This window comes from Oryzias latipes, chromosome 14 (genome assembly GCF_053564925.1).
Source record: "Oryzias latipes strain Hd-rR chromosome 14, Olatipes_Hd-rR_3.1".
NCBI lineage: Eukaryota > Metazoa > Chordata > Actinopteri > Beloniformes > Adrianichthyidae > Oryzias > Oryzias latipes.
In genome coordinates, this window is record NC_136250.1 from 25,277,125 (window position 1) to 25,290,623 (window position 13,499).

General features: G+C 46.9%; 1 protein-coding gene across 1 annotated transcript; it reads left to right on the plus strand.

Moving 5' to 3' along the window:
* Nucleotides 1-1,347: 1,347 nt before the first annotated feature.
* Nucleotides 1,348-4,903, plus strand: LOC101161824 (sialic acid-binding Ig-like lectin 12). Its single transcript, XM_004076668.3, has 4 exons — nucleotides 1,348-1,487; nucleotides 1,642-1,986; nucleotides 4,227-4,574; nucleotides 4,730-4,903. Exons 1-4 carry the CDS (start codon nucleotides 1,451-1,453, stop codon nucleotides 4,798-4,800), a joined length of 801 nt encoding a protein of 266 aa, XP_004076716.1. The 5' UTR covers nucleotides 1,348-1,450; the 3' UTR covers nucleotides 4,801-4,903.
* Nucleotides 4,904-13,499: the final 8,596 nt, after the last annotated feature.

The following is a 13,499-nucleotide window of genomic DNA, read 5'->3' on the forward strand; positions in this document are numbered from 1 at the left end:
CAGGTTTCACGGATGGAAGGTGCCGCAAACCAGCACGAGACAAACCGGCTCGAGAATGTCTGTCACTAAACACTGAAAAACTGCAGGGGTGTTGGTAAGGCCGAAAGGCATACTGTAACTAAATATTCGAAATGCTCTGACAGAGGTTTAAATGCAGTTTTCCACTCGTCTCCCTCCTTAATGCAGACCAAATGATAAGCGTTACGAAGGTCTAGTTTAGTGAAGACCCGGGCTTCTTGAATGGTGTCAAATGCAGAACTGATAAGATGAAGGGAATATTTGTCCTTAACTGTGATCTAGTTCAGTTCGCGGTAGTCAATGCATGGGCACAAGGTCTTATCTTCCTTTTCAACACAAAAGAATCCTGCCCCAACAGGGGATGAGGAAGGTCGAATAAGGTCAGAAGAAAGGGCCTCCAGAAAGTACTTTTCCATGGCTAGTTTTTCAGGGCCGGGCAAATTAAATAACCTGCTCTTAGGTAGGGGTGCGCCGTTAAGTAACTCAATAGAGCAATCATAAGGTCTGTGAGGGGGAAGTGAACCAGCTTTAGGTTTACTAAAAACGGATTCTAGATCATGGTAGCACGATGGAATACGGGTGGGATCGATCTCTTCAGTAATTTGATTGGAGGTAGGACGAATAAGAGGTTCTGCGGATGTGAGACAATTAGCCATACAAAATGAACTCCAGTTAATAATATTACCTTTAATCTAGTCGAACTGAGGATTATGGGTGCGTAGTCAGGAAAACCCCGAAATGAAGGGTGTTTGAAGGGTCTGAGTAATGAAAAACTGTCTGTGTTGCCTATGGTTACCGGAGGTGATGAGGAGAACCAGTTTGGTGCGGTGAACAATCCTGGAGAAGGGTTGACCCCCTACTGTAGTCCTGCAGCTTCAACGGGGTGTTCCAAGACTTCTGTGGGCAGATTAAGCTTGGAAACCAGGTTACAGTCTATAAACTCTGTTCGGCACCTCTAGTCTACTAGAGCCTTGAAAGCATGAAGTCCATCTTGAGTGCATAACTTGACAGGGACAAATAAAAAATTATTCTCAGTATGAAATGTAGATTTACCCGCCTGCGGCCTGCCTTCCAGCGGGGGGAACATCCGAACATCTAAAAAGGTCGGTTCGTCTAAAAAATCTTGGACAAGTCTGATGGATCGTCCACATGTAAGTTGAAATCACCCAAAAGAAAATCCCAATTGCTGATCTTCAACCTCAGTCTGCAGGAAATGGCTTAAAGTGTGATGTATTCCAGTTTTTGAGTTCAAAGAGAAACACAATTTTTTTATTTCTGAGGAGGTGTGGTCCTGCCTCTGGGGTCTGCTGGTGCTCTGTGATTTGTTCTTGGTTTCCGCCTCTTTTACAGTGTGGTCCTCCTCTGTGAGTGACTCAGTGTGTCTCTGTGCTGCAGTGTGTCAGTGTGTGTGTTTGTGCGATAACTGTCAGTCATGAAGATCCTGGTGCTGCTGCTGGCGCTCCTCACAGGTACTCTGTATTCTGATGTACTCCAGTTTTTTCCACTGTGAAACAAACCGACCTTCAGACCTTTCTCCTGCGTCAGCTGGACAGAAGCACATTTGTTTTTCAGAGAATTTATGGTTTGCTGTGCTGAACTTTAAAAATATGTTTCTGTCTTCAGTCTCTGAATGTGATAGGAAACTTACCGGGCGAATAGGTAAGAGCATCACTCTGCCCTGTAAATATGACATAAAAGCCAACGGACCTACAAAGGTGTGCTGGGGTCGAGGTCGTGTTCCTAGCACCGGCTGCAGCGACGAGCTCCTGGCCACAGACGGACATAAAGTGAAAGCAGAAACTCAAACTTCCAGCAGGTATCAGCTGCTGGGACGACTGGATGAAGGAGACGTTTCTCTGACCATCGTGAACGTCACAGAGGAAGATGCTGGAATGTACGGATGCAGAGTGAAGATTAGTGGACTGTTCAACGATGAGAAACATAATATCCAATTGACCGTTAAACCAGGTGAGAAAATGATCAAAGAATGATCAGGAGTTTCTTAAAAAAAAAAGCCACACTCCTGCTAAGCATCACTGTGGTTTCATTAGTTTCTCCTTAGTTTCATTTGTTTGGACAGAAGCAGAAATGTGTAAAGCTATAGATGGACCTGATGTTCTTCCATTAGAAGAATGATAAGCAGCTTCACCAGTTGCTTTGATTTAGACAAGACTATTCACGAATCATAGATTGATTTGTTTTTTTCAAGCAATATCACCACCAAAAACAGCAAAATATGTAAATACAGAGACATATAGCATGTATTCTATTTATTAATTTATACATTGATTAGAAAACTAGAAAAGTTGCATTACTTTCGATAATACCAGTTTAAATTGTTTTTGCTGCATGTGGTCAGTGAAGATGGTGAAGCAATTTAATTTAACTGCTAAAGGGAATTTCTGAAAATGAAAAATTTGTAAAATGCTAAATTTGCTTATAGTCTTGATTTCTAAAAAAGAATTACGATAGACCGCAGAAGTTTGGTCAAAGCTTTTGCAGCAAATTTGCTAAAAAATCTTCAATACATGCCATTTTTACCACATCATTTGGTGTGTTGCTAGACTCCAAATTAGCCTAAAAAACCTCAGTAGATGCAAAATATTACCTCAACTCCAAATTAACCCAAAAAACATCACTAGTTGTCAAATTAGCCACAAAAAAAGCTATCAAATTGCTAAAATGGGGCGGCTGTGGTGCATTTTTAGTCCAAGTGCAGATTATTTATCAACTAATATACATGAAGTTGGTATTGACAATCATCAGTGGATATTATTACACTATTGCAGAAATCATTCTTGCACATCTCACTGAAGAAAAATGTAATGGTTATTAATTATTATCAGAAAGAATTTATGGATCCTTCCAGATAAAGTTATCACACATCACATTTCAAGTAACAAACGTGTATTACTCATTGATTATCATCAGTAAATATTTTTTAAAATCTCCCTAAGTGCACTATCCTTTGTTTCAAAACCCGGTGACCTTTAAAGAGGTCAGGTTTGTGACACTGTATCTGCAATGGGCCGGCCAAAGTCTGCCTTCTCGGATATAATTTGGATGCATCCAGTTTCAGACAAATAGACCCATCAACGTCCTTATTTTCCTTATCTGAGCTGCCAACTGGTTTAAAGTCTGCGGCTGGATAGCTCTGATATCTGATATCGCTCACAGTTTTTTGTACTTTGCTTATGTTAGCTTAGGGTCATGACCTATAAGCTATGAGAAAGAGTGTAAACAAAGATGGGAAATTTCCACACCAACAGCACCGCCCACGCTCCTGCCATGCTGCAGAAAATGTCTCAAAAAATGACACAGGCTTTTAACGTCTGGATTAATAAAGTGTTTGTATGATCAAGATAGCCGACTTTATGTATAATCTAAAGGCTCGTCTTTGAAGTGAAAAGAGAGGATTCAGTGAACTCTTATAGTTGCTACCCCACATTTTATACAATACCTGTTGTAGTATGGTAATATTAAAGAGCAGGAAAATAAACATCTAAAGGGATATTCTAGTATACATTTGGATTGATTCATCATTGAAACACTTTTTGAGACTTTAGTTCTTATGTCTGATGTTCCTCCTTATTCTTAATTTATTGTCAATAAATAGCCCTAAAAATTTGATTTCTGTAACGCTCTTAATTGAGACATTATTTATTTTGATTGACAACTCTGCTTTGACATTATAATAGCCACAAGACAATACTTTTGTTTTTTTCTACCTTTAAACATAATCACAGAGATGAATAATGGTTACCCATTCATGTTTATATAATTAACTCTTTATTTATCATATTGTTCCTTATTATTTCTTATAATTGCCTGTACAATAAAATGTTTTTTTTAATTAGAGAATCATTTTGAAACAGTTTGAAGCAATAAACATATCATTTATGAAAATGTTGAAAGTGAGAGGCCCAGCTTTGATCCCTGTAGGAAACCAAAGGATCTAAAACATCTCAAAAAGTAGACAGACAGACAGACAGACAGACAGACAGACAGACAGACAGACAGACAGACAGATAGATACATAGATACATAGATAGGCTTTTATTGTCATTGTCTATTGTACAATGAAATTAAAGCCATCACCACTTCAGTGCAAAGACAAAAATAACAAAATATAATATTTGTGCAGCACAAATGTCTGTTTCTGCACAAACAAATGTTTTAAAGTTGACCAGATGTTTCTCTGTGTTTAGCCTCTGACTGCGACGATGACGGAATTGTGGCTCACGTTGGTCAGGACGTCACTTTGCCCTGTGGATACAACATAAGCACCAATGGAGAGATACCAATGTGCTGGGGCAAAGAAGGACAATACTTCTTAGGCTGCAGAAATGAGCTCATCGCCACTGACGGATCCAGAGTGAAGGAAGATAGCAGAGCTTCCAGTAGGTATCAGCTGCTGGGACGTCTGGACCAAGGAGATGTTTCTCTGACCATCCGGAACGTCACAGAGGAAGATTCTGGACTGTACGCATGCAGAGTGAAGATCCCTGGAATCTTCAATGACGAACTGTATTATATGGATCTCTCAGTGGTTAAAGGTGAGACACGAAGGTCCGAGAAACTGTGTGAGAGAACAAAAGCAGAACTCTGACAGATGGTAGATCGATCAGAAAAGTGCTGCAGGAACCACACGAGTTAATATTATTGTGTTTTCTGAAATCAGCTTACCCTGAAATCAATTCTTCTGTTTCAGCTCCACCTTTGATCATTGGACAAAAACAACAGAGCAGCCGCACAGACTGCAGAACCCGCAACAGAAAGTGAAAAGTAAAGAGGAAGACGACCACGGCTGTAAAACCAGCAGGAATGAGGAAAAACTGCAGAGAAGGTTCTGTTTCTCATCTGAAATAAAGGCCTTATTCCTGACTGTTGGTGTCCTGTGATCCCTGAGTAAACATATACAGGTCTGATGAAAACCTTCAGATCAATCAGCATCAGAGCAAAGGTCCCAGTCCTCGAACACGGTGGACTACAGGAGCAGGCAGGAACCCCAAACCCCCAAAATAGACACCTTTGGGGAGAAAGGTGGTAAGATTTTAGTGGTATGTTTTTCATCAATTCTGCTCAAGTTTCATCAGTGAAAGACTTTAACTCGCGGCTGACAGTGACCAGTTTAGTCCCCTCCTCTAAATTACACGGACATTAGCTGCATTTTCCAACGCTTTTGTTTCTGTGGGTCAGATGTGACCTGAGATCACAAATGAACCCTTTTCAACACAAATACTGATCAGCTGCATGGTTCCGGGATGACACGTCTAGTCAAAGCAGAACATCAACCTTTGTATCTGCTTTTGTTTTCAGACTATTGATATAAAGACTGAAAGATAAGAGGGTGCAGAATTTAACCCTTTGATACGTACGCAACATGGGTCAAAAGTGATCCGGCTGAGTTTTATTTTTTGATATCTTTGCAATAAATTAATATTTTCATTCAGCAGTCAAGGTATTCCACAATTAACTTGTTTTAGACCATCACACATGATTATCTTGTTTTTTCAATTCTTACTTTTTGATTAAAAACTGTTTTTGTATCACTACCCCTCTAATGCGCAACATGGGTCCAAAATGACCCGCATTCATTTTCTATGTTATTTCTCAAATGGCTAAGTATTTACACAACATAAAATTGAAATAAGTTACATTTTATCATTTATTCCTCCATATATGTTCAAAATATCTTGTTTTTTGTGCCTCTTTAGCACCATGCATGATAACAAAGCAGTGGATGACAACAGTCAGAAGAAGAAACCAGAAGTGATCCAGTCCTATAACAGATTAAAATGAGGTGTGGACACGATAGATCAAATGATTAGAAACTATTAATGTCAGTGAAGAACACAGAGGTGGTCCATGGTTCTCTGGTACAACATGCTGGATGTTGCCACCTTCTATGCTTTCACTGCACAACAGCCTGACTATTTGGGTGGTGTCAGCAATGCACAGCGGCTTTTTATCACGGAGCTGAGCAAACAGCTTGTCATGCCACATAAGAAGAGGCGCATTGAGGGCACACCCCAACTCCAAAAGCATGTTTGGGTGGCAGTGGCTCAGGTGGTTGAGCAAGTCTGCCAATGATCAGAGGATCGGCAGTTCGAACCCCGCTCCCCCCCAGCCAGCTGTTGTTGTGTCCTTGGGCAAGACACTTCACCCTCCTTGCCTCCAGTTTGGCTCCACGGGTGTGTGAATGTGTGTGAATGTCCTGGTGATGGTCAGGGACCGTAGGCGCCAGCCACGCCTCTGTCAGTCTGACCCAGGACAGCTGTGCCTACAATAGTAGTTTCCATCACCAAGTATGAATGAATAGTGAATCAATAATGGACACATTGTAAGAACTTTGAGCATCTGGAAAAGTGCAGATAAATCCAATCCATTATTATTATTTTCAGGCAATGGGAAAATGTGGGTTTAAAACACAAACAGAGCCACCATCCAGCCTGAAGAGAGCATCTGACAGGAGGGTCAAAGGAAGAGGAAAAGGTGTGCAATCTGCCCAGTTTATTTAAGACGGAAAAGTCAAAAGCTGGTGTTCTCACTGCACCAGATCTGTGTGCAGAGCACAAATATCACATTATATGTGATACACATTATTTGTGAGGAATGTAAAAACGAAGGTCGCAATTTGTGTAAATGGATGTCCCATAGCAGGTTAAAGTTGTTCAAATACTGATACAGCTCAGATTGTTAGACATGTTATGCTATCAGAAGTATGTGTTTCAAAATGAAAATAACCATGTTTCAATCAAAGACATAAATGTTTCGCCCAACTCATTGCAAAAATATTACTTCAAAACAAATGTTATTATTATAGTATTAAGTAATTTGCTTAAAATCACACTTGAATGACTGGGTCGTGTATGTAAATTTGTTGTAAAAACCATTCTTATTCATAAAGTATAAAAGGAAAAATGAAATTAATAATCGGGGTTAATAAAAAACAAGATATATAAAGAATTCTTAGAATATTCAACAGTAAAATATATATATTTTAAAAGATACAACAAAATAAAAACTCAGCCATCATAAACTTACATAGAAAATGAATGTGGGTCATTTTAGACCCATGTTGCGTCTTAGAGGGGGTGTGGATATGTTGCGCATCAAAGGGTTAAAAAACATTTGCTGAAAGAGGAACTGAACTCTGGCAGCGGGTGAGGTGCAGGTTTAACAAATGAACAAACAACTGAAAACAAACACAACACAAAAACACATAAAACACACTTTGGCAAAGAAATCAACCCACACTTCAACTCACACAAGCATCTGTAAGTCCCACACATGAAATGCTGACTGCCGCATTGCTGTTTAAAACAACACTCCTCCGTGTGCAGTCTGCAAAGAAACTCACGATTGTCCAGAATATCCATACATGCATATACATGTAAGGGCTTATTGTCAGGTTCTGGGCCAGGGCAGTTGTTGGGTTTTATTTTGACACTTCCGGTTTGTTTGTTTTTCCTCTGCTCGTTTGTTCTGTCTTTACCTTATTGGTCTCACCTGTTGCTGAATCACCTGGAGGGTATTTAGCCTGCACTGATCCTGTCCCTGTCACGGGATCGTTTTGGATTGTTGTTACGATCTTGAGTAATAAACCTACGATTTGACTACGAGTCCCTGCGTCTGCGCCTGTGTCCTCAACTACGAGTTTCCTGACATTACGATCCCGTCACCATGGACCAAGCAGACGCGGACAGTTCACGTTCAGAGTTCTCCAACCAGGAGAGAGTGCTCCGCCAGCAGGAGGAGCAGATGAACTACTTACGGAAGGGGTATGCTGGAGATGGCCAACCGCCAGGAGCAGCAGCTGATTGCGATAGGGAGTCGCATCGATCAGCTGGCGCAACAGCTCCAGCAGCCGTCGCCGGTGCAGCCGTCCTCCTCCGCATCCGCCCCGATGGCTGCTAGCCAGACGTCCTTCGCTCCTACGGTTCCGCTGGCTCGACCGGAGAGGTTCTCCGGTGCGTCGGGGGACTGTCGGGCGTTCATCACCCAGTGCGAGCTGCACTTCGAGCTGCAAGCGGCCGCCTATCCCACGGATCGCGCCAAGGTGGCGTTTATCGTTTCACATCTTACCGACAGAGCCGCCGCTTGGGCCACGGCGGAGTGGCAGCACGGGTCCGCCTCCTGCGCTTCGCTCCCGGCTTTCCTGGAGGCGTTCACCCAGGTGTTCCAACATACGAGGCCGGGTAGGGAGGCTGCCCGGGCATTGATGCGGCTGCGCCAGGGGAGGCGCCGAGTGGCGGATTACGCCATTGACTTCCGGACTCTCGCGGCCGAGAGCGCATGGAATCCCTCGGCGCTTATTGACGCTTTCCTGGAGGGCCTGTCGGGGGAGCTAAAGGACCAACTCGCTCCGCTGGATCTGCCCGCCACTTTAGAGGGACTCATCGCCCTGGCAATCCGGATCGATAACCGGCTGCAGGACCGTCGGCGGGAGCGCCGCTCCGATTCATCCTCTCCAGGGGGAGGCGGTGGCGATCCGGCTCCACATCTTTCTGACATTTTTTCTGTTCCCATAGAAAACCCCACACTTCCGTTGGAGGAGCCTATGTGTTTGGGCCGTGGTCTACTCTCTTCCTCCGAGCGGAAGCGGCGGATGACGGCTGGTGAGTGCCTTTACTGCGGCAAGCGGGGTCATTTCTGCAAGGACTGCCCAAAAGCCACCGCTCGTCATTAAGTGTGGGCACGTTGACGAGCGGAGGTTTGGCGCCCACCGGTTCTGATGCCAGAACCTGTTTGTTAGAAGGGCTTCTTCTGTTTCGGACTGGGGAGATTCCTATTCGGGCCTTGTTGGATTCTGGGTCTGAGCAGAACCTCCTGGACGCCGAGCTGGCAAAACAGGCCGGGTTCCTGACCGAGACGTTGCCCCGCTCCTTGCAGGTGGTCTCCCTGAATGGTGCTTCTGTTGCCACTATCACTCAGGTAACGAAGCCCGTTCACCTTATTATTTCCGGCAAGCACCATGAGTTCACTCGTTTCTTTATTTTTGACTCCCCCCATAACCCCGTTGTGTTGGGATTCCCCTGGTTATCTACTCACAATCCAGTAGTGGATTGGGCCACTAGTCGCGTTGTCGGTTGGAGTACTTACTGCCATAAGACCTGTTTGCGCTCTGCTCGACGCCCAGGGGCTGATCCCGCTGCCCCAGTTGGGCAGCCGCCCTCACCTGACCTCTCCGCTGTTCCGCCGGAGTACCATGACTTAGGGGGGGTGTTTTCTAAATGCCAGGCTCTCTCCTTGCCGCCACACAGGCCCTATGACTGCGCCATTGAACTGCGGGCCGGTGCCCCTCTGCCTAAGGGCCGACTGTTCAATCTATCGAGCCCTGAGAGGGAGACCATGGAACAGTACGTGGCGGAGTCGTTGAAGGCGGGTCTCATCAGACCCTCCTCTTCCCCCCTGGGAGTTGGGTTTTTCTTTGTGGGCAAGAAGGACCGTTCCTTGCGGCCATGTATTGACTATTGGGGGCTGAACGCTATTACGGTTAAAAATCATTATCCTCTTCCCCTGATGAACTCAGCGTTCGAATCCCTGCAGGAGGCTAGGATTTTTACCAAGTTGGACTTGCGGAACGCCTACCACCTGGTGCGTATCAGGCAGGGTGATGAGTGGAAGACCGCATTCAACACCCCGCTGGGTCATTACGAGTATTTGGTGATGCCTTTTGGTCTGTCTAACGCCCCGGCTGTGTTCCAGGGCATGATAAATGATGTGCTCCGCGATTTTCTTCATCATTTTGTCTTTGTTTATCTAGACGACATTCTTATTTTTTCACGGAACCCGGACGAACATCGGCGGCATGTTCGGCTGGTCCTCCAACGGTTGTTGGAGAATAAACTGTATGTCAAGGCCGAGAAGTGTGATTTCCACTCCTCTTGTGTTTCCTTTTTGGGGTTTGTCATTGCCGAGGGGGAGGTGCGACCTGATCCGGCCAAGGTGAGCGCAGTGGTGGAGTGGCCCGTTCCCACTAACCGGAAGCAGCTTCAACGTTTTTTGGGTTTTGCTAATTTCCTACGTAGATTCATTCGTAATTACAGTTCTGTCGCCTCACCTCTGACGGGTCTTACCTCCCTCTCCGTGCCTTTTCAGTGGACAGATGCTGCCGATGCTGCTTTTCAACGTTTGAAGTCCTTGTTTTCCACTGCACCGGTTTTGATCCAACCCGACCCCTCCGGTCAGTTCATAGTTGAAGTGGACGCCTCCGACACAGGGGTAGGGGCTGTGTTGTCCCAGCGCTCTGCTGCCGACGGTAAAATCCACCCCTGCGCCTTCTTTTCTCGGCGTCTTACCCCAACAGAGGCGAGGTATGACGTAGGGGACAAGGAGCTACTAGCTATTAAGCTGGCCCTGGAGGAATGGCGCCACTGGCTAGAGGGGGCGATTCAGCCGTTTGTGGTCTGGACGGATCACAAAAATCTTTCGTACATCCGGACCACAAAGCGGCTGAATCCTAGGCAGGCGCGGTGGTCCATGTTTTTCACCCGTTTTGATTTTCTGGTGTCATACCGCCCTGGTTCCAAGAACGTTAAGCCTGACGCCCTCTCTCGACAGCAGGAACCGGTTGTAGAGGACCGGGAGCCCACTACCGTGATCCCAGCTGACCGTGTTTTGGGTGCTGTCATCTGGCAACTAGAGAGGACTGTTAGGGAGGCTCACACCCGTGAGCCGGATCCTGGCGGAGGACCGCCCAATAGACTCTTTGTCCCCAGGTCTGTGCGGAGCCAGGTTCTCCATTGGGGCCATGCCACACGTCTTACCTGCCACCCTGGGGTCCGCAGAACCGTCGCTTTCCTTCGTCGCCGGTTTTGGTGGCCCAGTCTGGCACAAGACACACGTGAATATGTTGCTGCGTGTTTGGTCTGCGCCCAAAACAAGGTCAGCAACCAACCGCCGGCTGGCCTCCTGCATCCCCTGCCTGTCCCAAGTCGTCCATCGTCCCATATCGCCCTGGATTTCGTGACCGGTCTGCCCTCCTCGGCAGGCAGGACCGTGGTCATGACGGTGGTGGATCGGTTTTCCAAAGCAGCCCATTTCATAGCCCTAAAGAAGCTGCCCTCTGCCGTGGAGACCGCCGCACTGGTCGTGGACCACGTGTTCAGGCTGCATGGCATCCCGATGGAGATGGTCTCAGATCGGGGTCCGCAGTTCGTGTCGCAGGTGTGGAAGGCTTTTTGCTCCGCGTTTGGCACCAAAGTCAGTCTCTCCTCAGGCTTCCACCCCCAAACTAACGGACAGGCCGAACGGACCAATCAGGATCTGGAGGTGGCCCTTCGATGCATCTGCTCACACCACCAGACCTCCTGGAGCTCGTTGCTGCCGTGGGTTGAGTATGCCCATAACTCGTTGACTTCATCAGGCATGTCCCCGTTTGAATGTTCTCTGGGCTACCAACCCCCGCTATTCCCCGAGCAGGAGAAGGAGGTGGCCGTTCCCTCAGTCCAACACCTCTTCCGCCGATGCAGACGCATTTGGAGGGAGGCCCGTGCTGCCCTTCAACGCTCATCAGCAAACAACAAGCGGCTGGCTGACCGGCATCGGTTGCGAGCTCCCACCTACGTGCCGGGTCAGTCTGTCCTTTTGTCCACAGCCAATATCAAGTTGAGGACTGAGTCAAGGAAGCTGTCGCCTCGGTTCATCGGTCCGTTCGAGGTGGTGAAGGTGGTCAATCCTGTGGCGGTCCAGCTGCGTTTGCCACGGACGATGCGTGTCCACCCAGTTTTCCATGTGTCCCAGATCAAGCCCCTCTCCACGAGTAGCCTCCATCAGACCACTCCCCCGCCTCCCCCTCCTCGTGTCATCGACGGACACCCGACCTGGACGATCAGTCGCCTGATGGACGTCCGGCGTCGGGGACGGGGTCTTCAGTACCTCGTGGATTGGCGGGGTTACGGTCCTCAGGAGAGGTCCTGGGAGCCTGCCTCCTACGTCCTGGACCGGGACATGAAGCGGGATTTCCACCGCCGGCAGCCTGACAAGCCTGGTGGTGCGCCCAGGGGCGCTCCTTGAGGATGGGGTACTGTCAGGTTCTGGGCCAGGGCAGTTGTTGGGTTTTATTTTGACACTTCCGGTTTGTTTGTTTTTCCTCTGCTCGTTTGTTCTTTCTTTACCTTATTGGTCTCACCTGTTGCTGAATCACCTGGAGGGTATTTAGCCTGCACTGATCCTGTCCCTGTCACGGGATCGTTTTGGATTGTTGTTACGATCTTGAGTAATAAACCTACGATTTGACTACGAGTCCCTGCGTCTGCGCCTGTGTCCTCAACTACGAGTTTCCTGACACTTATATGGTACACTTCTTTAGTATAGGACTTTTGTACCATGCTTGAAGGCCGAAAGCACTTTACAGTCACACAGCCATTCACACACTGATGGCAGATCTGCTGCAAAACGCTGGTGCCAACTTGTGACCACCAGGACCTGTGTACGGATCAGTGTCTTGCCCAACGACACTTCCAAGCATGGGCGGATAGGGCGAAAATCCAGCATGTACCCTTTGGGTGTGGTTAACAAAAAAACTCTCTTGTCAGGGAATTCAAAAATGTGCTTTTGCTGATTCTACTAAAGGGCCAATAAAATGCAAAATCAACTGTTACACAGGGGCTGCATGGTGGTGCAGTGGTTAGCGCTCTTGCCTAGCCAAGAAGGCCTCTGGTTCAAGTCCCAGCTGGGGGACATGAAAAACACTTGAAAAAAGGGGACCTTTCTGTGTGGAGTTTGCATGTTCTCCCCGTGCATGCGTGGGTACTCCCCGGGGTCTCCAGCTTCCTCCCTCCATCCAAAAACATGCTTCATAGGTTGATTGGCAACTCTAACTTGTCTATAGGTGTGAGTGTGAGAATGAATGAGTGTGTGATTGTGGACATTCTACCCTGCGACAGACCTGGCGACCCTGCCTTCACCCACAAGTGGCCGGGATAGGCTCCGGCAGCCCCGTGACCCCAAAAGGGATCAAACGGAACAGAAAATGAATGAACGAATGAACTTTTACACAATGTTCCTTCCTCACTTTAAACAATCCCAAAGCGGTATTTTGATCATTTCACGCATTTCTGAGTATCCCCCTGAAAACCTGCTCTTTACGCACCAGCCTCTCCCAATCCATGAAAACTATCAGTTCCTCACATTGTGATGTCACGATGCCACTTCGAACAGTCCCTTCCAGGAAGAGGCTGCAAGAACCGCCCCCCAGTCTAACACACACACACTTAGGCTGTGTCCGAACTCCCTCTCTACTCCCTAACTACTAAGAAACGATATTGTCTGAAGGAGGACCGCAGAAGGCGGAAAAATGCTGGTACGAAGTCCAGAGAAGCTGTGTTCAATCCTCAGGAGTGCACAGCCGTCACAGAGCCCTCTCCTCTGCCGCTAACACAAAGCTACAAGCCTGGCTGCACTGCTCCTAGTCATGTCTGTGTCTCTTAGCAGTCTGAGACATGGAGGTAACACTGACGTCATCACCCCGCCTC